The sequence below is a fragment of the Augochlora pura genome, chromosome 11 (assembly GCF_028453695.1).
Source record: "Augochlora pura isolate Apur16 chromosome 11, APUR_v2.2.1, whole genome shotgun sequence".
Taxonomy (NCBI): Eukaryota; Metazoa; Arthropoda; class Insecta; order Hymenoptera; family Halictidae; genus Augochlora; species Augochlora pura.
In genome coordinates, this window is record NC_135782.1 from 357736 (window position 1) to 380776 (window position 23041).

The 23041-nt window shown below is 41.9% G+C and overlaps 1 protein-coding gene across 8 annotated transcripts; it reads right to left on the minus strand.

The window, feature by feature from the left end:
- Positions 1 to 411: 411 nt before the first annotated feature.
- On the minus strand, positions 412 to 22149 carry LOC144477327 (solute carrier family 2, facilitated glucose transporter member 1). Of its 8 annotated transcripts, none has more exons than XM_078195004.1 (9): positions 20993 to 21084; positions 16407 to 16664; positions 14778 to 14805; positions 14586 to 14645; positions 14472 to 14495; positions 6158 to 6256; positions 4463 to 5027; positions 3940 to 4340; positions 412 to 3748 (listed from the first exon to the last, which is right to left on the minus strand). In XM_078195004.1, exons 3-9 carry the CDS (start codon positions 14796 to 14798, stop codon positions 3401 to 3403), a joined length of 1518 nt encoding a protein of 505 aa, XP_078051130.1. In that variant the 5' UTR covers positions 14799 to 14805; positions 16407 to 16664; positions 20993 to 21084; the 3' UTR covers positions 412 to 3400. The 8 variants fall into 8 exon arrangements, with proteins under 8 accessions (XP_078051130.1, XP_078051129.1, XP_078051128.1 ...); XM_078195003.1 differs by lacking the exon at positions 20993 to 21084 and adding an exon at positions 18046 to 18227; XM_078195002.1 differs by lacking the exon at positions 20993 to 21084 and adding an exon at positions 17219 to 17427.
- Positions 22150 to 23041: the final 892 nt, after the last annotated feature.

Sequence of the window (23041 nt, forward strand, 5' to 3'; positions counted from 1 at the left end):
GTGCTACGTTCTTTTCACAGCAGATTGTTGTACGAACGTATTACGTGTAGTATTTTGCCAGCATACGCGATCGATATTTTCTTCGCATAAAGAAGATATTCAAGATTACCTAAAAATATAAGGAAAGAAACGCTAGATAACGTCGACATGTTCATATGCTACACATCCGTTCGATTAAAACATTATTGTAAATATGATATTTATTTTCCAACCTTTATTTTCGTAATGGTAATAATATTAATTTAACGAGCAACGCGTATGCACGTGTTCGACGTAGAACGAATTTCTTTACGTTCATACGTACGTGTATACGTATAATATGTACATTTAACCAATCAAATCAAGAGCCAGGGATTATGCGATGAATGATAAGGTTGCCACGCGTATTGGCATTTTGAAATTATAACAATATTCAAAGAAAAACATTTATTTTGATCATTTGTATATTGGCATCAAAAATTATAGTCTATAATGCGTTATACATTCTCGTAGCATTCTATGAGGAAACAGTGACACCGGTGAATAATGCGAGAATGTTTTTTTTTTTTAAATAATTATAGTAATGATCGTGAAAAATGAACATCTAATATGCGCGTCTAATGTGTTATAGTGGTAATAGAAACGAGAATCTTTGAGCGTACGGGTTTTGTGGGATACTTGATTGCATCCTACGGATATGTATAGTCGACCTGTTATGGAAAAAGGAACTTGTAATGTAGTAAGGGATTGCGTATAAAAGAGAAGAAACTAACACTAAATGCCGTAATCGTATCGCGACAAACTTATGCGACGTTATCTGATAAACAGTAAAAAGAAATATAATTACAAACTGTTTTGTTACGTTTTCCATTCGATTCGCAAATGATATCGCCGGTTTTCATTTCGACTGAATTCGGAGACAAACGTGTACTATACATGCTGAAAATTTGTTACCTGTAAGCTACAGGAAACGAACGAAACCAAAATCATTCCTATTCACACATGTACGTATATAGAGACACACGTGGAAGCGTAGGAAGTTGATACTTGATACAAATACGCAGTCAAACGAAACAACTTTTGGGTGCAAATAAATGGTTCATTGCGGGTTGCGGCATATGATATTATTCCGTCTATTCTGTCCATTCGCTATCATTTGTTCAATATTGTTGTTATAATAGCATTTCGGCGTGCCTCGTAACTACAGCTGATGCTTAACGATTAATTATCCATCAACAAATAGTCGCTGATACGATCACAGTCCTCGAAATAATATTCATTCTAAACAATGTCCTGGATATGATTCGTAGTGTCAACCAAAGCAACGACTCGTACCATAGTTGAATAATAGATAGCTTTCGTCGAAAGATTTTTTGACTTTTACATTTATATGTTTGTAGATTCTTGAATTTGTAGAATCACAGGATGATCGATTTGTTCAATTACTATGACTAATCCCGATTTAATTTTCAAGGAGTCAGTTGCAGCACTCCATACTCCATACTACATACGCTTCATTCTCCATACACCATACTTCATACCGTATTAAATCAGTGTAAAGAAAGAACAATATTTCGAAGGAAATTACATGATATTGCAGCATTTAGTGACACGCCGTAGAAAAAAAACACGTTTCTCTATTGATTCGGTATTAAAAATCTACCTAAATTTGAGTATTATTTGGATTCCAGGATGTATATATTGTAAATAAAAAGTTGCATCGTCAACCCGCAATTTACGATTCGACGACGCCCGCTTTTCCTAAACTATGCATACGTTTGATGCTTCAACACGGTCGCGACTTACTGTTTACATTACATTAATTAAATATTTAACAAGTATAACAACAACGGTTTACATTAACTAATTACATGCATACATAAATATTATTACTTGCTACGATACACGATGCTACTTTCTGTATAACTCTATGTACAATCGTTACAACGTTCATCGATTTTTCTCGTTCCGATTAAAATATCTCTGCCGAGCACGCGTAACAAAATATTTTATATTCGTCTAAATTTATACATGTAACGATGAACACACTAAAAAATTTACCGTTCCAAAATAGTGATATCTTTTAAACATCAATCTCACGGGTTCAAACAGTTTCACGAATTGGCGAGTTACATTTTTCTCCGCAATCGTCTGGGCTGTTTCGCGTACGTAAATGGCCTAAGACCTACGTGAAACATAAGTAAAAAGACAAGTGGCAACCAGGCCAATTTTTTTCCGAAGAAATAAATTTTTCAACAAAAAAATACGAAAAGAATCGCAAAAAAACGATAAAATGTGTTCGTCATTGTAGAATTTTGTAGAATGTTACTGCAATGGAACAAATCATATTCTTATGACTAGAGTTATAATGTTTAGTACAGTTATTCAACACAGTTAAATAATATCGTTCCTTAACTCTTTTCAAATACAGTTGCGTCAGACTAATGTAAAATACAACGATCATCGATTTTCTCTCTTGTGTGTCTATGATCGGTAATCGGTTGTGCTCTCGTGTCATGGATAATCTTTTCATTGAAAACATTTCTTGGTCTCCAAAGATCTGTTACGTGCTAGATGCTATACGCTGTGTGCTATATACTGTATGCTATATGCTACATGCTATACGTTATGTGTATGTGCACATGTACGTGTTTCGCGTATGCTAGTTTATTACGTGTATGTCATTTTTGTAAAGTTGAGCTGCGTTTAACATTTACTGGTAAACTTTGGGGACGTGATCTTGGAATCTTACCGTCGAAAGTAAATAATATCTACGAGAACAAGAAGAGAAATAGGACGAGTAAAGGGAAAATAGAGAGAGATAAAGAATAAGAAAACGAAGAAAGGAAAAGAGTTAAAGGGAGACGAGTAAATCTGTTCACAGAACATATAGTAACGCGCAACGTTGAGTCTATTGTTCGTGATTCAATATTTTCATCGTCCGCTACGATAAACCAACTGTGCTGGTGAAATAGGAACTAGATATAAGTTTTCTTAAAGATCAAACTCCTTTAAAAGTATGCGCGTGTCTTGACAGCATTTACGATACGCTACGATACGCTACGATTCGGAGTGATACGTTAAAATACACAGAGTATCATTTCGTTGACCCGTTCGATTCGTCAGACTGTTAAAATAGAAATTCCTTTCGGGACAGTGTTTCCTCTAAAAATATTGAAAACTCTGGATTTGTTGGTAAAACATTGTTGCGATCGATGATAATAAACGAATTGAAAGAGTCGTCGCGATGCGCTCGTTACAGTCAAGCCACGGGGATTCTTCTAAGAAATTCGCATCGACGCTCGGTTTGTTATTTGCAATGCTTGCATTCGTCTCTCAGGACACGTTACTGCTGGATCATTGAATTTTTTCGAGACACATTGACGAAGCTCGCACATGAAACACAGGGTGCTCGTTGGTTCTATTGGTAAGAAATTTGTCGGAACATGCTACTAATCTCCTCCATTGTCTTGTTCTTGGTTTCGGGCACCTTCTTGTAGATGAAGAAAGTGAAGAATGCTTGCAGTACCGCGAAAATAATGAATACGTAAGCACCTAATGCCTCTTGCATTGGTAAGAATCCGATACTGACAATGAAATTCGCTGTCCAATTGACCGCGATGGCGACCGAGGTCGCCGCTGGTCTCGCAGATTGACTGAACAGTTCCGATACCAAGAACCAGGGAATGCTTCCAGGTCCGGTCGCGAACAAGACCACGAACATGATCACCAATAAGATTGAAAAGTAGGCTGCCGCGCGGGACGTGTCCTGAAAAATAAAGCATTGGATTAGTAATTGTTTTTCGTTTCATCGACCATTCCGCATCATCTAATTCTCCGTATAACTTATTATGGATTTATTATCACGTTTCCGTTACGATTTATCCAAGTCCCCTAGAACTGCACGGCAGAACTCTTCGGGATCGAGCGAACCGAGTGGTTGTCGGTGGTATTACTTACAGCGAAAGCGAGGCAGACCGAGAGCAACGCGGTGTCGATGAACATTCCGGTGAAGCCGATCATAAGCAACGTTTTCCTTCCAGCCTTCTCGACAAGTATCAAGGAAATGAAAGTCATGAGTACGTTCATCGCTCCGACACCCATCGTTGCATTCTGTGCCGCGTTCTTGTCGAGTTGCGCCATCGTAAAGATCTTGGTCGAGAAGAACATGACAGCGTTTATGCCTGACAGTTGTTGCGCGAACATCACCATGAGCGCGATTATCAACGGGATTCGAAGAGCAGGATTCACAAAGAGCTCTTTTAGCGTGACCTTTGGCACCATCTTCACCGATTCGTATTCTGCCCTCATTTCTTCCATCTCATCGTGAACTTCGATCGTGCCGCGTAACCAGGACAAAGCTGCGACAGAAGAACGGGCATAGGTCGTTACCGAAGCCGATAATCGTCTCGCACTAATTGTACACGGCGAATTGTCATTACATAGTAAATGGCAAGGCGCAAGCAAGTTTGGAAAAACTCACCTCTTTGAGCTTCCATGTCCTTTCCTCTACTGAGCAACAAGAATTTCGGGCTTTCCGGACATAGCGGAAGCGCGATCACTTGGAAGATCGCGGGAACGATCGTCAAGCATAAAAGAAGGGGCCAATGATCAACCGTGCCCATCACTTGCTCCAACCCGAGAATCTGCGATACGAGAATAGACATGGTGATAACCAATTGATAAACCGTTCCAACGGCTCCTCGCAGATGAATTGGCGATATCTCGGCTAAATACATGGGCGCTAGACCGGCATTCAATCCCGCGTTGATACCGATCAGGAGTCTTCCGATGATTATCATCTCGTAACTCTTCGCTGATTTGGCACATCCCTCGAAAATTACTGTGAGGAGGACCAGCACGTTGTTCAGTAACAGACCACCCTTTCTACCGAAACGATCGGCTATAGAACCCACCAGAGAACCGCCGATCATCCCGCCAACACAGAATATCGACACTGCTATCGACCATATCATCGTTACCTCCGATTGTTTCGTCGGCACACCGGTACGATTCTCTTTCAGCTCGCTGATCCAGTCCTCGATAAGCTGAAACACGTTAGAGAACGTCACGCTTCAATCTTTGTTATAGCTGGTCGGTTCGGTGTTCATCTCGCGAACGCCAGCATTTTTTAAACGCCATAAACACCGTTACAAATGAAGCTATTTCCTCGAAAATGGTACGATGGTAAATTTGCGAGCGGTACGATTCTTTTCCCTCGAGTTCATCTTTGCCAAGTTTTCAAGGCTTTTTCTTTAATAATAATGATTGTATCGTCGCGTAATAGTATTATCATTTTTGTCATTGTTATCTTTATCGTTATTCTTATTCTAACTGTTATCGACTTGGTTATCGACTGTTATCGACATTGTAAGAGTAGCCGTCGACGTTATTGTTATCGTTGCAATTACGCGATGACGACATTATGCAACAACTTTTCGGCTAATAATCCCCGAGAAAACTGAATTCCACGCATGCGAATATTAAATAGCGAGGCAATAGCAAACGTAAGGGTGGCTTTTTCCACGAGATTCCGTTCTTCCCACGTTCTTCGAATCGATCTAATAGATATCGCGTCGATTACCGACATTTAGAAACGCCGCGATCTACAGCCTACGCGACGACGAGCAGCTTATAAACGTAGCATGCATGTATGGAATGATGGAAAAATGACCGGTACCCCACGAATAAGGGTTACATAAGCAACTTGTAATTAACGGTGTCGTCCATTGTCGTCCACCGTTCGTCGTCCATCGCCTATCGCCCATCGCTCCTCGTACATCCGTACATCGTACATTGTCGATCGGCCATTGTACTTTGTCCAAAGTACGCGCGGTGCCCAGAGCATCGAATCGTGGACGAATTTCAAGCGCGATCCAACGCCGATTATGCAAAAGTATACGGTCGCGGTTAATGACGCAAGCAAAATTGTCAACTGCTCCGTTTTCGTAAGCAGGAAAGACTGATTATCATAAACCGCTGAGCATTCTCGCATTTCCTTAACTCGGTATCTGCGATATGATACGGGGTGATACGGGGCGATACGGGAGGACGCATTGCGTTCCGATTGGAAGCGGACAAATGCACGGTAACGGGAAAAGCCGGAATAAGCGAAGAAACGGGTGACTCGTCAGTTTGAGAAAAACGCTGACAATCGGCAACGAGCCTTGCGAAATACCTGCTGAGGCGCGTTAACGACACCGGTGTTGTACCCATGTTGGAAAGACGATCCGAGCGCAGCAGCCGCAATAGCAAACGCTAACCGTCCGTTCAGACCCTGTAACCAAGAGAAAAAATAGATTGTCAATAATGATATTACAATGGTATCTTGCTCAATGTTACCCGGCAAAAATCGCGCGACCTTGGTCCGCGAACGCCCACTGACACCCGCGGACACACCTTCTTCCAATCATGTTACTCGAATGACACATTATGACGGCGTTATCTTTCGGTGCTGATTAATCGATTCGATGAAAGACGGAAATTGAAAGACGGTCGCGCGACCGCAATTGCTTCAAATACAGATAAATGTAACAACGACGACCTCGCCCGTATGATCGTGAAATACACCTTCGAACCGTCTCTTACAACCGTTATCACGACGTTCGAAACGATCGCGAAACGAAACGACAGCGACATGACCGCGAAACAACGACCGTGGAACCTTCCGAGTACCTTCGAAACAAATGTCAAGTTCACATTGAATTTCATAGCTTCTCCCGTGTTCGAAAAGTCTGCGTTTCGCACTCGTTGTTAATCGTTGCCGTAATCGGAGAGAATTTCTTGACTTCTCACCACTCTTTTGAAGACAGGTATTTCCAAATTGACCGTCTTCAAAGTCATCGAGATATTCGTGTCGTCTCACTGTCTGGGAACAAAATCGCGTCCAACAACCGAGCTTACGAAGCAACTGGTCGAAACGTTGAAATGGAAACTTTTCCGTGCAACACCGACGTCTTCGATGTCTTCGAACACGTGTCAAAGACTATTCTGTGGGTCGGTACCCCCGCCACGCATTTTTATACCACTTCTCGCAGCATACACAGGAACGACCGTCACACGATACAGTATACGGCACAACGTCGTAAAGGCGGCATGCAGTGCGAGTACTTATGCAGCAGGAAGATCCAACGAAACGGAGCGTTTCTCTTCTTTCAACCTACCGATTAACTCGCGTTTACATTTCAACAAAAGTCGTAGTAGCATACGTTGTACATTGTACCACCGTCACCATCGATGGTACACGACAAATGACGGCGCAACATTAACATAACATTATCGCAACATTATTTGGAATGACTGTAGTCTACACTCGAACGATGCTAATCAAATTGTGTTTCTTCTTTTTTTCTTCTCTTGAAGAATCGCATTTCCCGAGGACAAGCGCAGGTCATTACAATACATTCTACGTATATACATATGTATACCTAAGACGGCATAAGAGAAGTACGAGCTTCCGATAGATTATATGGTATTGTCAGCTACCTTGCAAAATGCCAATTGCTTTTAGATAAGGAAAGTCATTGAATAAGTCGACGGGTTAGAAAACAATAGACGGTTCACCGTTTCTACCGTTTACTCGACGCGACTCGACTTGACTCGACTTGACTCGACTTGACTCGACTTGACTCGACTCGACGGTCTTGTATAACGACCTACAACCCAGACATCGTTTTTCAGACAATCTCTGACACGAAACTTGAAACTTGAATCTTGAAACTCGACACAATTTGGTTAACCGCGTTGGCGCAAACAACAATATTCATTGTCAAGAATTGATTCCATCGCAAGATACGATTCAATTTCTATACGTGCGTATTATTATGTACTCTTGAAGCTCGGTGCAAATGCATAGGCATAGGCATAATAGGCATAGGCGGAGAAGGAGAAAATCTGTCGAGACCTTTAGAAACGTGACAATTTCGCGTGGTTTCCTCTTGTCGCGTTCTTCGTCAGTCGTGGTAGGGAATATGCATACGTTACGAAATGCGACAAAGCGCCGCCTCTCTCTCTCTTTCTCTCTCTCTCCCTCTATATTTCTCTCTCTCTCTCTCTCTCTTTCCTTTCATGTGGGAGCATTGTCATTGCAACAACGAACCTCGGAACTTGGAATCAACCGTTGCGACCATTCTTCCGTGACACAGCATGCTAGTTTTAAAACCGATTTTACTCTCTTCGACTGTTTCAACATCTCGAAATTTCAACGGCAATCACGGGACGAATGATACCTTAGCTTACGCGGCCATTTTTTTAAATCCATCCGCGTGATTGCGATCGTCCAACAGATGTGCGAATAATATTGTAGCAAATACGAAATTTTCTCTACGAAAGATCGATAGTTGTCGAAACTGAGGACAAGTCCAGAGAATTTGAAAAAATGAACTGCTTAACAAGCGTTCGTTAGTTGGCAACACCCGTGAGCTTCTGTGGAGACACATGGATCCTGCTGCACGCGGACCGACGCAACGTCAGAAAAGTAGGAGAAGAATGTTAACTTCGAGGCATCGTTGGATACGTTTTGGAATAGAAAATTCTCGCGAGTAACTACGGAGAGGGAGAGAGAGGGGGGAGAGGGGGAGGCTGGCAATGAAAATACTAGGATACGTATAATTTTATGGCAAGAATAGAATTCCGTTTCATTGGGGGGGGGGGGGGGGGGAAGAGGGGGCGAGGCTCGTCGCGTCTCGCAAAACGACACAGACAAAATTTGCCGCTGGTCGCGTTTTTTGCCGTACTTTGTCCTGATTGGTTCAGCCAGAGGTGTGTCGATCGCGTACTACGCCGATTGGCTCGCGGTCGTCGAGCCTCTCTTAACGAGCCTCGTGGCAAGTCGAAGCGTCCTAATTATAGCAACACACACGATCGCCAACATGTTATTCAACGTACTGCTCGAACGTACGATAAGCTGAGTCGATTCATTGCCTTTAGACACAGGCCTTTCACTTCGCTCGGGTTGCCCAAACGATTTCACGACGGTACCAACGAATTCTCTTATCTTATTTTTTTTTCCCCGCCTTATACAAATACAAATACGAGCGTAGAATCCGATACATAGAAGCTTGTCGCGAAAGTCTCGACCGTTGGTCTTGCTATCGGCATACGTTTGCTATCGACATTATCGTTGTACACATACGTATTAAATATAACGCAACGTAAACCGATATAAATAATGGTTGTCTTAGCTTTAATACTAAAAATAGTTTCGACGATAAATAGCAAGAGGCAGAGACGCATGAATACTTTTATTGCTGAATACCTGTACAGTTATTTATCGTATAGCTGTACCCCCAATAGTCTCTATACAATGTAAACAGATTGTCCGCTGCTTCGCCACGGAAATACTCCAGCAATGTAAAATTTTTCGCGCGTTCGTAAGCCAGGTTGCAGAAATACCACAAATCGTCGTAATTTCTTGCCTTTCGTATCGAGCAACTCTAAGACTATTCTACTCTGTTACATATCCTACATCGCGCACGTATCGTCTCGATGCCTCTTGGCAAATCATTCTCCTGTTATACATACGCACGTACGTATGTATGTATGTATGTATGTATGTATGTGAAACCAACTGCAGAAGGACTTTGCTTACGTTCGCAAAAAAAGAAGTCAAAGACGACTGCGTTAAAAACTATTCGAAGAGTTTACACAGACACTTTGAACGTATGTGTACGTATGATATACGAGTTCTCCAATGAAAAATAACGAGACAGAAGTCTTTTCGTACTTGGTACCCCTACGAATAAAAATAGCTTCCGATGACGAAAGGCAACCTGTATTTTCGACTGATTTTTTTAACTGTATCGACGAACAGAATTCCGTTTCTACAGAAAACGAAAAGCTATAACTGCACCGTCCGAACGTCGCGTACGGAGCGCAGTATTTCGTGCTTGTTTTTCATATTTATTTACGTATGTTTATACACACAGACACACACACACACGCAGATCGTATTTAATATGCATGGTATCGAAAGTAGTGGGGCTTTGCATTATTTATTAATTTGCGTCACCATGCGCGCGATACATGGAATATCAACTGCATGCAGGCAGTTCTTATTAGGTTTTGTGCGAGCCGAGTTGTGCGCCGCACAAGTACGACTCCATGGTAGATTGTAGTATCTTTACTGAAAACGACGACAATTGTAGGCGGCCCTTCCTTTTTGTCTCCGAAAAACTGTTCGAGAGTTCCGGCGAACGCGTTAACCAACCACGGACGGAATGAAAAAAGAAACGAAGAAAGAATGAAAGATTGGAGGACTGTATGAAACAGAGGGGGATAACCACAGGAATGAACACAAAAAGCGAGATTGAAGTTTATCGCGTCGACGCGCCGGCTCAATGCGAGCTCATAGTCGAAGAATAAGTTTTCCGAAAGAGACAAGCACTCGTCTCGCGCGTTAATTTTTCAAGTTCTCAGCCATTCAACCGTTCAAATATCGGGCAACGAATACACCCACCAAAACGAATTCTCTACATTCGATATGCCAGAATAATAAATTGTTCGATCTATGCCTATAACAAGGATTATAGTAGCATAAAAGATAGGGCAATCGATGCACACGACCTGCGGCTTGCCGACGAATTGTGTATGCATACATACACTATATATATACATACATAATAATAGTTGCACATATATACGTATGAACGTATCCCTTAATTCCATGTATGCCAGCGTCAGCAAATTATCGCTTTTGTTCGATCATCGAGTTAACGTAAGGTATCCTCTACATTCATATGTATGGTATATCCATAGTGTTATGTAGTACGCGTGGATATTGCACTATATGTATGTTGGGTCTATATGAAATACGAATTTCGAAATAAGAAATATGAAATACGAATAGATATACCAATACACGTACGCGGATGTTGGTCTTTCGAGTATATACAGGGGAAACGAAAGAGAATTCTGATCATTATCTGAATGCGCGATGCACGGTATACGGAAAACTAAGCAACAATGTCGTCAACGATTGGTATGATATTGGTATGGTTAACGCAAACCTGACCTAACGGAATCCTAACATTGTTTCGAATCAATGTCATCGCCTCTCATTAATTTTCCTTCCATTTGCGGCGGAAGAACGTTCACTCGCGACAACGAGCTTCCAAGAATGATAAATCCAACTATTTCTGTTGGATTTGTTTTTACGAAGAAGCAACAGGTTGGTACCGTTTAGGAGCATTTATTTCTAGACGAAAGCGAGATCGAATCGGTTCGCATCGCGCAAAGCGTTCGCAAAAATCTACGGTAAAACAAATAATTGACGAAAATTTATGAAGAACAATTGGATCATCGATACGCCAGGTTTCGCATGTTTTCGACTATTTCGGAGTACGCCAGAATTATAATACGACTCGAACGTTCGCATTATACATTAACGTTGGTATGCTAATAATATTTGCAGGCTACTCGCAACCGGGGACGGAATAAGTACAATAGCGGATTTCAAGAAATGCTTCGCATGTTCCTCGGACGGAGGTCTCGTGCACGCATTTCTAAATTTGGAAGAAAATCATTCGTGATTTATACTCCGTGCCCGGTGTATCCGGAAAACTAAACTCGGGAGAAATCAAAGAAAAAATATTGCCAATGAAGATTCTATGATACGCGTACATACTGAGGGAAATTGAACATGAACGACGAGCCGGTTAATAGGCGAATAAGCTAATACCGAGTAGTTTTATCGTTGCGATGCGACAGGTGGAATAAGACGCGAGATTCGCGGTACGCGACCGATCGCGATTCGGGCGTAGAAATTCGTTAAGGGTCGAGAAGATATTGTTACCTCCAGCCACCCTCTGGTAGTAGTGCTCATAGTGAATCCAACGATCGATGAATCGACGAATCGGCGAATCGGTGAATCGGCGTTGATTCGATTGGTCGCACTCTCTTCTGTATTATTTGGAACAATCGGCGACGACCAGGTCTCGCCGTATGCGAAGAGCAAGACGTGTGGCGAAGAGGCGCGCGACTCGGAAGAGGAACGGAACACGGATAGACTAGAAAAAGATTAGAGACCAACCACCGAATTGTTCCGTATCACGGTCGCGTTTGTTAGCTACTGGGACGATACTCGTGCGAGTGGGACGACAGCCGATTTTCGAAACCAGTTCGCATCTCCCTCTCCTCTTTGTTCCTCGTTACTCGCTCCAGCTCGCTTGCTGGGACCCACGAACGAATCTCATTGGCCGGCAGACACCAGCCCATGCCTCTCACCAATCCTGCATTTCTCCCGACGAGTACGAAGAAAGGAATTCACTCGAGGAACCGCGAGCCTAACCGTTTGTCAGCCGATCGGACTCGCTTCGCGGTAGTCTCGTTACTCGCCCTTGCCGCCCTGCTTTTTTTAAATCTTTTCGTTCCTTTCATTCTATCCGACTCTATTCTATTCCGTTCGATTTTCTTCCGTTTGCTGTATCCGACACAAGCATTCCATGGTTGTCCAAAACATCGCTCGTCGCCGATCGCCTACCAAACGCCTACCGATCGACTTCGACCCAACATTTTTTTATGGCCAAGTTGAACGTTTCGTTTGCAACGCGTATGAAAACGTAATTGCAACGATAATTACAACGCGTCTTTCCCGTAATATGACACGAGATACGCGGCATCTCTGCGGCTCGATTACCTCGCGATCGTCCTTGTTTCTTCAAGAACATATTTGTCCCCGTCTCGATTTCATCCGTCGTTTATTTAAGAGGATACACCTGCCGGAGATCGTTTCGAGCACGCATGTACGTTGTACACGGTGTACATTCGTTTCCCAACAGCAGCGCGTTTCGTGCGCATCGGAGGTTGTACAAACGGTCCGCTAACCCTTCACCGTAACACCCATACGATCCACACAGTGCCTTTCACTTGGACGTATTACATACTCTATTTATATTGTATAATCGCGTACCGTACCACCATCTGTCATCGATTGTTTCATAGTTCGAGCTCGAAGAAAACCTTTGAACGTACCAGGTTTTCTTCTTTCGAGGTGTATCGCGTTGCTTTGTATGGACAAGTTCCAGAAAAGAAAAGAAAAATACAGGGCACGTCGCGTCGGTTCGAAACGAACGTATTCAAGAATTTTTTGCGCACCACCGCTGCAAAGAGCAAGACGCACTTTGAACTTGAACGATCGGGAGCTTCCGAGGATAGAAATTCGCAATGAATGATGGTAACGTGTCAAAGTAGTACATGATACACGGTACATAAGAATCGTTCGATTGTTCCAGATCTATGCTTTTTGCTATCGCGCTACACACGGTAGCGTCTCCAACTGGAGGACAAAACCGGAAGCAGCCTGTTAGCGGCAATGCTCGGTTCGCGTACTCCAATTTTACAATTAACGGTATTGAAGCAGAGTACTCGTTTTACTTGCGTCCTTGATATATCCTTTCAATAGCGCATTGTCTTGTTGACCATGCTCTTGGTTACGGAAAGTAACCGATACGTGAACCGAAACGTCTTGGCTAATCGACGACGGAGAGGGCCGCCATCGTTGCTACGCCGCGCAATCTATTCCTCCCGACACCCGATTTTCGAGCAACACGAAAAACGTGTCCGCGCGAAAAAATATTTTTAGCCGTGCAATCGCCGCGCCTCGTTGTTTTTTCTGTAGTTCGTTTAGGGACCGGATTCTAGACTATAGAGCTCCCTCCGATACTACGAAGTTGTTGAAAGGTCTCTGTGTAAAGAAACGGAACCGAGACGAGTGAACCCGCCTTGTTGCGAGTAGAAAGTTCCGGCGACAGGTAAATGGAAATTCTGAATGGCGCAGGAAATTGTCGAAGCATCGGAAAGAGATTCCAAGTTGAAACCAATCCAGAATCTAACGGCCAGAAAACAAAGTCGGCGATGATTTAATTGCGACAACTTGATATAGTTAATAGAACAGACGTGCTTGTGCAGTATAGACTCCACGAATGAAACGAACAAAAAGTGAAATCGATGAACCAATACCACGACCTTTCGTCCGTCGCGCCATGTCGCGTTCTCGTCTCGTCTCGCGTCACCCGGTTTTTATCCGAATTCCTGCGTTTTCGAGACTTAACGATTCTCTCGGGCAACGATTCTACCATCGGCGTACTTTTGAAACGGTTACGGTTTGAATTTGATCACAGATTAGATTCGTCCCCGCTTTGTACTTGGTTTACTCTGTGCGTGCCCTTGTGAGCGAACGCGACGCGACGTAGGGTTTGGATTAGTACATAGTTTTTCGAGCAATCTACAAGACAGAGAGATACAAACGCGCGTACTTTCCCCTCTTCTCCAAGACCTCCAGGAACGACATTGATAACGACAAGAAGACCAGTTCAGTTGGATATATACTCGTCCTTCATCGAATCGTGAATAAGACGTAACACGAATAAATTGCAAGAAATCGCAATTCTCGGATAAATTATTGGTGTCGCGTGTGAAAACGTTTCCACGTGTTACAGCAGTTTCGCCATAAAAATTACGATGGTGAATTTGACCGAAACGCGTCGCGTACTCACCCACTGCTTATCCTTGGTCGTGGGCTGCGTGTAAAAAAAGCAAACAAGTGGAGTGAAAAGATAAGAGCAACCGGATAATATTTGTAAATGAATATCCGTTAAAATGTGGTTTACCTCTGGGGCCGCAGTCAGAGCGGTCGGCGTTGTAGCCTGCTCTTGAATTTCGTTGCCCGGCTAAAGTAAAAATGTTTGTTAACCGTTCGAAACGTTTCTCCGTTCTCTTAGTTTCTTTATCTTGCATACGCTCACGCCCACGCACACCCACACGCACGCACGCAGGCACACACGCACACGCTCGCATAATACCTTGTCCTCCTGTGCTGCCATCCTAACGCTGCTTGAAAAAAGAAACGACAGAAGCACGGATTAAAATTAATCACGTAATAAATTCGTGTTTATTTTTTAATATTTATGGTTGCGAGGCGACGTCGGGCATCCGACGATAACGATTCGCTTTCTTTATTTCATATATCAATGTTGCTCTGAATTTTGATTCGGATTCGGGTTTCGGTTTCGATTACAACTTGCGAGCGACCCTAAGTGTTCCTACAGCGGTACCGGCATTCTGCTTCGGCCATGATCGGTATCGGTGAAACAAGATCGAAAGGAGACACCAAGTAACCCTTGCAGGATCACAAATCTCTCGATGCAACGCGCTACGCGACTTGTTGGTTCTACTTGCTATCTCTCTCTGTACTAGTCATTCTTTTCTAACGTATTCCGAAGCTGTCACGATGCAAAGAATTTTAGTTGCCCGTTGCTACAAATGTGTGCGCGTGCATAGATTTTCAACTAGTTGTTGCCATAATTGTGCGTACGAATCGTCGCGTACGCACGTATCGCGACGAGACAACGATTAAAAAGCTTGCGCAAAGGTTATCGGCAAAGGTCCCGAAACAAGTACACGTAGACATTTCTTACTGCGATCGACGCAAAGAAAAAATAATTTCCTTATAAGAAATATCTGTAGAACGATGGGGGCGACCATAGCCGTAGATAATTTTGATGTCGTTGCAAACCAAAAAAGACGAGATAATTGTGTAAAAATAAATTTCAAATTTTCCACAACGGTAGCGAGGCTACCGACTGTATAATCTAAATCTAGTCTACGAAAGCTATCGAAACGCCGACATATTTATCGAATAACTAGATCGAAATCAACGCTACCAATAAAGCCCTGTTTGTTGAACAAAGTCTCGTCCGACTTGCAGTTAGCTTTCCCGAACGCCATGCGTAATATCAAAACCGCGTCTTGCGTGTTGTATGGACGTATGGATGTAGCGAGATAGAAAGGCGCGAATCTGCGTCTGGCTCCTCCAATTATATGCATTCCATCAGCTTTTTTCCATAGCACAATATGTACGGACACCGACAATGCTAATAATCGATCGAACTGACATTTACGCGAAACGTTTAATTCATTCAACCAATCCGGTGGATAAGTGTACGTTTACCCCGACTTGGTTGTTAATTGCCTACCCAACTGACTGTATTCTGTATATCGCCTATCTTCTGTATACGTGCACGCACCACCCCGCTCGGAACATATTCGTACGATCGAAAAATAACAGAACTGGACTAATCCGATCAGAGAAGCAACACGTAACGAACGTGCGTGAAATTACTTCGCGAGATTCTTCCTCGAGAATCAAAAGAAACAAAAAACGAGTCTTCGGTGAAAACGTTTTTCTGTTGATTTTGATCCGACGGCAAGCGTTCGTTTCGTTCGACACCGTCCATAACCAACATCTTTATCAAAGACGCGAAGCAGACATTGTACAATCGTTACAAATAATCGTCAACACGTTCGTTGAACGAATCGGCTTTCTAGTGGAAATTCCACGGAGGAAGAGAAAGAGAGGCCATTGAGCCGAGAGCGTGCGGATAGAAACCGTTGAACGATCAAAACGTGTAGTATGTATACATGGTACTTACTCGCCGTCGATCCCTCGAACGAGGAAAATGCGGGCTCGACTATTTCTTCGGTTCGGTTCGGGTTCGATCCTCGTGTGCTTATAATACCTCTCTGGATACGCGAACGACCTTTCCGACAAGCTTTCCCTAGATTTCCGAGCGCAAGCGCGAAAATTCACCGACACTTGTCTCGCTTGCACCTTTCATCGCAATCCCATACCTACGATTGCTTCATCTCGAACCCTGACGCAAGGATTCTACGAATCGGTCTAGCGTTTCCTGAAACCAACGAGCATTTATCCAACGTGAAAATGTTTCGTCACGCTCCTGCCTTGTGCCTCGTATCTCGTGCCTCGTGCACAGTCTCACGTATTCCGAAATTCCCAGACGAAAAAATTCATGTTTCGCTCCTAGACGAGAACGACAACGTATTATCGAGTTTATGTTTATTCCGATTTTTAAACGTCTCGTATGCTGACTAAAAAGACTAAAACACATTAGGTACTTACAATGCGAACGATACCGTGTCCCGTTACAAAATTAACGACTATATGCAGAACGAACGATCGCAAAATTCTCGCTTTCACTTCGTCAATAAGGTATTCGAAATCTGAGTTTCTTCGCCAAACTCTTAATGTCCGTTTTAAATATTCTATGTATATATAGTTATCTATGCCCGGGCGCGAAAAACCGATGTACACACATACATATGTATTTTGGACGCAACCTTTGACCGTCGCGATGATACGTAGCGGTGATACATAATTCTTGTCGTTTGGAAAAGTAATTAACCTCAAACGTTATCCGATTCAAATATTGTGCAATGTTCTTACATTTATGGTGGTTCTATAGCCAATATCTGCGCGAGTGTTTCTCGAGTTTCACGAGCTTCAGCTTTTACGTAATAATACGACTATATATCTTTTGAAGATCAACTTCAACAAGTGTACTTCCCGGCGCACACGAAATTCTTTGCACGGTAAATGTTTCGACGACCAACTTGCGCGTTTCTTTTTTATGAAATTTTCAAATCCGTACACATAAATGGTTACTTTTTGCTTGTTTACATTCTACTAAAAAATATATGTGGCAAAAGAATTGACAACAAGGCGTGCACGTGACGTATGCGCGTACGGTAGCAGGCATACTGAGATTCCTGCTTTGGGCACATTTTAGCGAGCCTGCGCCTCCACAGATTCTTATTTAGGACAAACATTTACGTACTGCTAGATCGATATGCTCTACACGTTTTCGGACATACGATTTGCGATGATGTGACTTCTGACAACGAGCTAAACACCCGCGTTAGCAGATCAAAAACGTAACGAATTGTTGCCATGGATATTATCGGTCCTTTACGTGAACTCCGTTAAATTTGCGCGTAGGAACAAAATGATAAAGAAACATCATTCAGTGTACAAATATCTCAACGATGCACTGTTGGGTGCCTAAAAAAGTGTGTCCTCGTCCTAAGACTTCTATGTACACTAGAGAGTAATTGTAAGCGATCGTACGATTGCGAATAAAAATATGTAACAGGTAACAGAAGTGCTAGTACTTGAATTCATTAAAATCGATTCAATCGTTTCAGGTGAATATAAAAAGAAGTATTACTTGTTTCATTGTATCAACAAATGTGTAGGCAGAGTAGAATTCTAACCTCTTTTTAAGCACATGAGCAATAGGCATGTCACGTAGGGAAATACATATAAGAAACCGGTTGTAATTCATATTTTACTGTAAGTCAAATTGTGGTTGATACTGTTTCATATAAAACTAAACAAAAGGTAGAGAATGCGAACAACTTTAGAAACTGGTCAATCTGATCTTCGAAGAACAAACGATGACTTTACGTTTGGAGCACGTGAGCATGAGCACAGCTGCGCAAAGCAAAACCAATGAACGCGCGTCACTGCCCGACAAATGGCGAGCCCCCAATAATCGTTCCATCTCCTTCGTCACATTTCTCTCTCTTTGTCTCTATACATATATCTCTGTCTATCTATCTATCTATCTATCTATCTATCTATCTATCTATCTATCTATCTATCTATCTATCTATCTATCCATCTATCTATCTAACTGCCTATCTATCTATCTATCTATCTAGCTATCTATCTATCTATCTATCTACCTACCTATCTACCTATCTATCTCTCTCCCTCTCTAAATTCCAGGAAGCATAAAAGTGATACTATACGTCACACTTATTAAATATAATCATTAATTCGAGCATAGTTCTCGCAAAGACAATACCTTAAACGATTTTTTCATATTGAAACGTTATCTTTAGACAATAAATTACACATAAGAAGTTAAAGTCATTTCCCTTAGCAAGCAGACGACGTAACGCAATTATTTACATTTCAAATTACGCTCCACCGCTTTATACTTTATAGCAATGGCATTCGTTGGGTTACAATTCAAAAATATTTCTCAATGAACTTTAACCCGCGCAAAAATATTGTACTTACAAAATGAAATATATAAATGTTTTGATTATTATGTATATGCAGACTGAAATCAAATGTTCGATCGAATGTGTTGATAAGGAATAATTTGTAATGACCAGAAATCGTAACACGTGACCTGTGACACGTGGAATATAGTATGGAATGGAAATAAACGCGAGTTCGAATCGCTGCTGACGCACCAATATATTATAATTAATCTCCGCGTTGTAATAGGAATAATTAATTGCGCTTAAACTTCAGCTTTCGATTATACAGTGTCACAAGTCGACAGTGAGACATTCATTTCCCCAAGTACATAGTACATTATTGTTTTCGTGCATCGATTATGTTCTACCGCAATTTTCATGTTGATTGCGTCAGTTGAGATTATGCATCTCGAGAATCGAGAAACGGAAACGAGGGACGAGAAAGAATAAATGAGAGACGGGGAACGCGAGAGAGTGCCATGTAGCGACACCAAATAGTGCGTTACCTTGAACACACCTTTCAAAGTTTGTTCATCTTCACGAAGGATTTCGTTATCGTCCACTCTTCTACCACAGTTGTCTCCGTTCGAGATACCGTTAAAAAATATTACTTACTGCGTGTATAAACCAATACAAAGCATTCTTATCGATAATTAAATTTATATTGCTTACTATTACTACTTTCTATTACAATGTTCGTAAACGTTGTCTTGAACGAAAACAACTGCGGTAAAAGAATAGACAACAATTAGATGAATCCTTTGGAAAATCGAAATTGTTATGCAAAATTTGTTTTCTTATTTTTTCGGATAGGATCCTTTTTCCTAATGTTCCTTTTTTAGTGCGCATCATGTTGTGTCGTTGTTTCTTTTTTTTGAAGGTTTAACACGAACTTCGTAAAAATTGCATTTTTGTTATTCAAGTAACATTTTGAGCGATACCAAATACATAGAAATAATTGGCAGCAGCACACGTCTACTATGGTGAGCAGTCTAAGCATCGCTTAATTATCCGATAGGTATTAAGGGCATATTAATTGAATGCTTAGAATTCCATTAACTAGGGTCAAATACAAGTCTACGTGCGGTAGTCGAGAACATAACTCATATTGCGTCATTCGAAGAAACTGCAGATTGTCCTATCAGGAAAGCATATATATTACCGAACGCAACAATAGAAACCTACAGAGAAACGATCTTGGGCGCACAAGGTCAACAACCACTATTTAAAAAAAAATGTTCCTTTTTAACGCAGAGATGGTCATTTCTAAGAAAAAAAACATAAACTATGGACTATAGAAATGCACCTTTAGTTCACAAGAGTTCGTTAACCTACGTGAACTGCAGTTCTCCGGCTTACGTAGCAAAGGGGTCGAAACATGTTAGTGAGCAGTACCCAATCCGATCAAATTCTACCTTGTATGTATGCATATGTAGAAATGCATGCATAGGTACGTACACACACGCGCACATAAATATAAATATATATAAAGTGTGTGTGTGTGTGTGTGCGCGCGCGCGCGTAACTAGAAATATACCAGTGTGGTTTGGCAAATCTTTGACTTTTAATCGAATAGATGTTGCAACCGCAATTATAAAAGAACGTCCACGCGCATTTCTGTCGCATGCCGTATTTATGCGAAATAAATACGTTTACGCAGAAGACATTACTTTCGTCAATGTATTTATTGTTACATTGAACTATATTTTGCACTGACGTTCCGTCCCGTTACGTTCGCGTCATATTCATACAGCTAACTTTGTATACACTGTAGTTCCGAACACTAAAAATAAAGTGGTTTCCTTTGTGTCGCTGCTATTGGAACTAATGAAACGAATACGATAACTGTTGCAAACGCAAATGGGAAGCGTTGTATGGATATTATATATTATTGTTTACAGTTAAAAATAGACTTCATGCAATACGCAAAAATTGATTAGTTACATTGACCTACCCTTAGTTTCTTATTTGTCAGCAACTAATAAACGTAATCATGTTTTACTACATTTCCCAATAGGCGACACGCGCGGCTTTTCGCTGACAAATGTCCAAACGATTGATTATAATATTTTTAAGATGTTTTTTGGTACCGCGCTCCTCGATATTTTACTACTCAAACTAAATTAGTCGCAGTTCAATGGCAGGATAAAATTGAACATGTACTCACTTTACGTGCCGACACGGGTATAGTAGTATCTCTCGCATAAATTGGGACATCTAGATCACTGACACTGCTACTGATACTCGGTGCTCTCGAATCGGGGCGACCACTGAGGGGCACGGAAAGATGCGTCGGTCTAAGAGGATGAGATTCCGCGATGAAACCCTCTCCAAAATCTTCGTCATCTCGATCCATCTGTAGTGACAACGCAATTAAGTATCTCGATAGCTCTACAATACGTAGAGGCGTGCAGTACGGCACGGTAAACCTTTGCACAGACAGCGACGTACTTTCGTTTCTTTTTTTGATCTTTTCTATTAGATAATAGCTTTATATGTTCAGTGAAACGAAAAGTGTTTCTACTTTCGTCGTGTCATCGCGTTTCTTTCTAATTACGAAAACAAACCATCAAAAGTTATGTTCTACGATAACGAAGACAATTGTCACTTGCACGTCGTAGATATTGTACGTAAAATTAGCACGAGAATGTGACAGCAGTACGCTTTCCCTATCAATTATTTGGCAGACGATCAAGGCTAGTAACTGGATGACATACTCCCCACCCTAACCAAAAACTTCGTCCTACGATCATTCAAGAAAATCAGTAACATCCGATGTTGCCTTTGTTTCCATGTATCGCATACATACATACGAACACGATTTTTATTGAAAATATTTTAAATAATCTGCTATTAGGTTCTCGATCCATTTCGAATGTGTGACATTCAATTTAAACGCGAGTCGGTATGTAAAATTTTATTTTCAAGCACACGTAGGATTCATGAAAAACGTGTAATCGTGTGTGTCGACATTATCTGTAGGAATAGTTGCGAACGGATCGGAAAACTGCTCGAAGGAATAAAAACTGTTGTACTAAAATGTAAATATGTTATTGGTCATTGGAATTTGCTTAAAGAGAGAATAAACTAAAATATTGGGTTACTGGGACTAATAATAGCGCCTTCCGAAAAATAGCACACTTTTCACTTTCTCGTCGACCAGTCTGTTTCATTTTTTGGTTAATTACCTCGTGCGCAAGCCAAGCAGAAGCGGTAGGAGGAACAGAGAGTGCCGACGGGACGAGATGAGACGAGACCAGACGAGACGGGACGAGACGAGACCAGACGGAGGACCAGACGAGATCGGATGAGACCGGACGAGAAGAGAAGAGAAGCGAAGAACAATTCGGTAACGGATGCTATCCGAACGTAGGAGTTTGCACCAACTCGGACCAACTTGCTGCCGATTGCGAAACCAAAAGACGTGAAAATCGTGTAACCGATCAGTTCGGCCAATGAAAGCACGAAAGTAGGGACGGGAAGAGAAAAAGAAAAAGATGTTGAAGATCGAAGAACACCCGTACAGCCGGAATGTGCTCTTGAGACTGAGCTAGAGGACGCATCTCGTCGCGACGTCGCCGTCGTCGTCGCCGTTACCGTTGCTGATGCCGTTGCCGTCGGCAAGACGTATCCGTCGGCCTCCGGCTGAATTTAATTTTAACGCGTACGTCGTTAGACGAGCCTCCGAGTTTCCACTAACAACGAACACAAATACGTTACTACATCACCTCTCCACCCCGTTCATCTCCTTCTCGCTATCTCTTATGTTTCTGCATCAATTGATTCTCACTAAGCTTCGTAATTGATTTCACTTGACCCGGTGGTGCATCCTACCGGCAGTGTACACCGATCAGGCTCACAACTCGCAACAATTGAAATATCTACGAAACGTAGTCGCAGTTTCAACTTCCCTCCTTCTGTTTCCGTTTATCCGAAATATTTGTTGCTTAAAATCGCGACCGTCGTCGCAAAACTTTCATTTCCTTCACTTGCATTCTATAAACATTAATATAATAATTTCGATTAGATTCAATAACAAATGTTACTTTTATTTGAATGATTACCATACTGTAAAAACTTGAGAATCTGTTCGAAGCGTTTTATCCTATCGTATATGATGTACATAGCATGGAACAAATGCTACAATAGCTGAACGATAACGGTTGCTATTCAGAAACATAGCAGTGATTGTGTCGGGTAAACATGCAAATTTAAT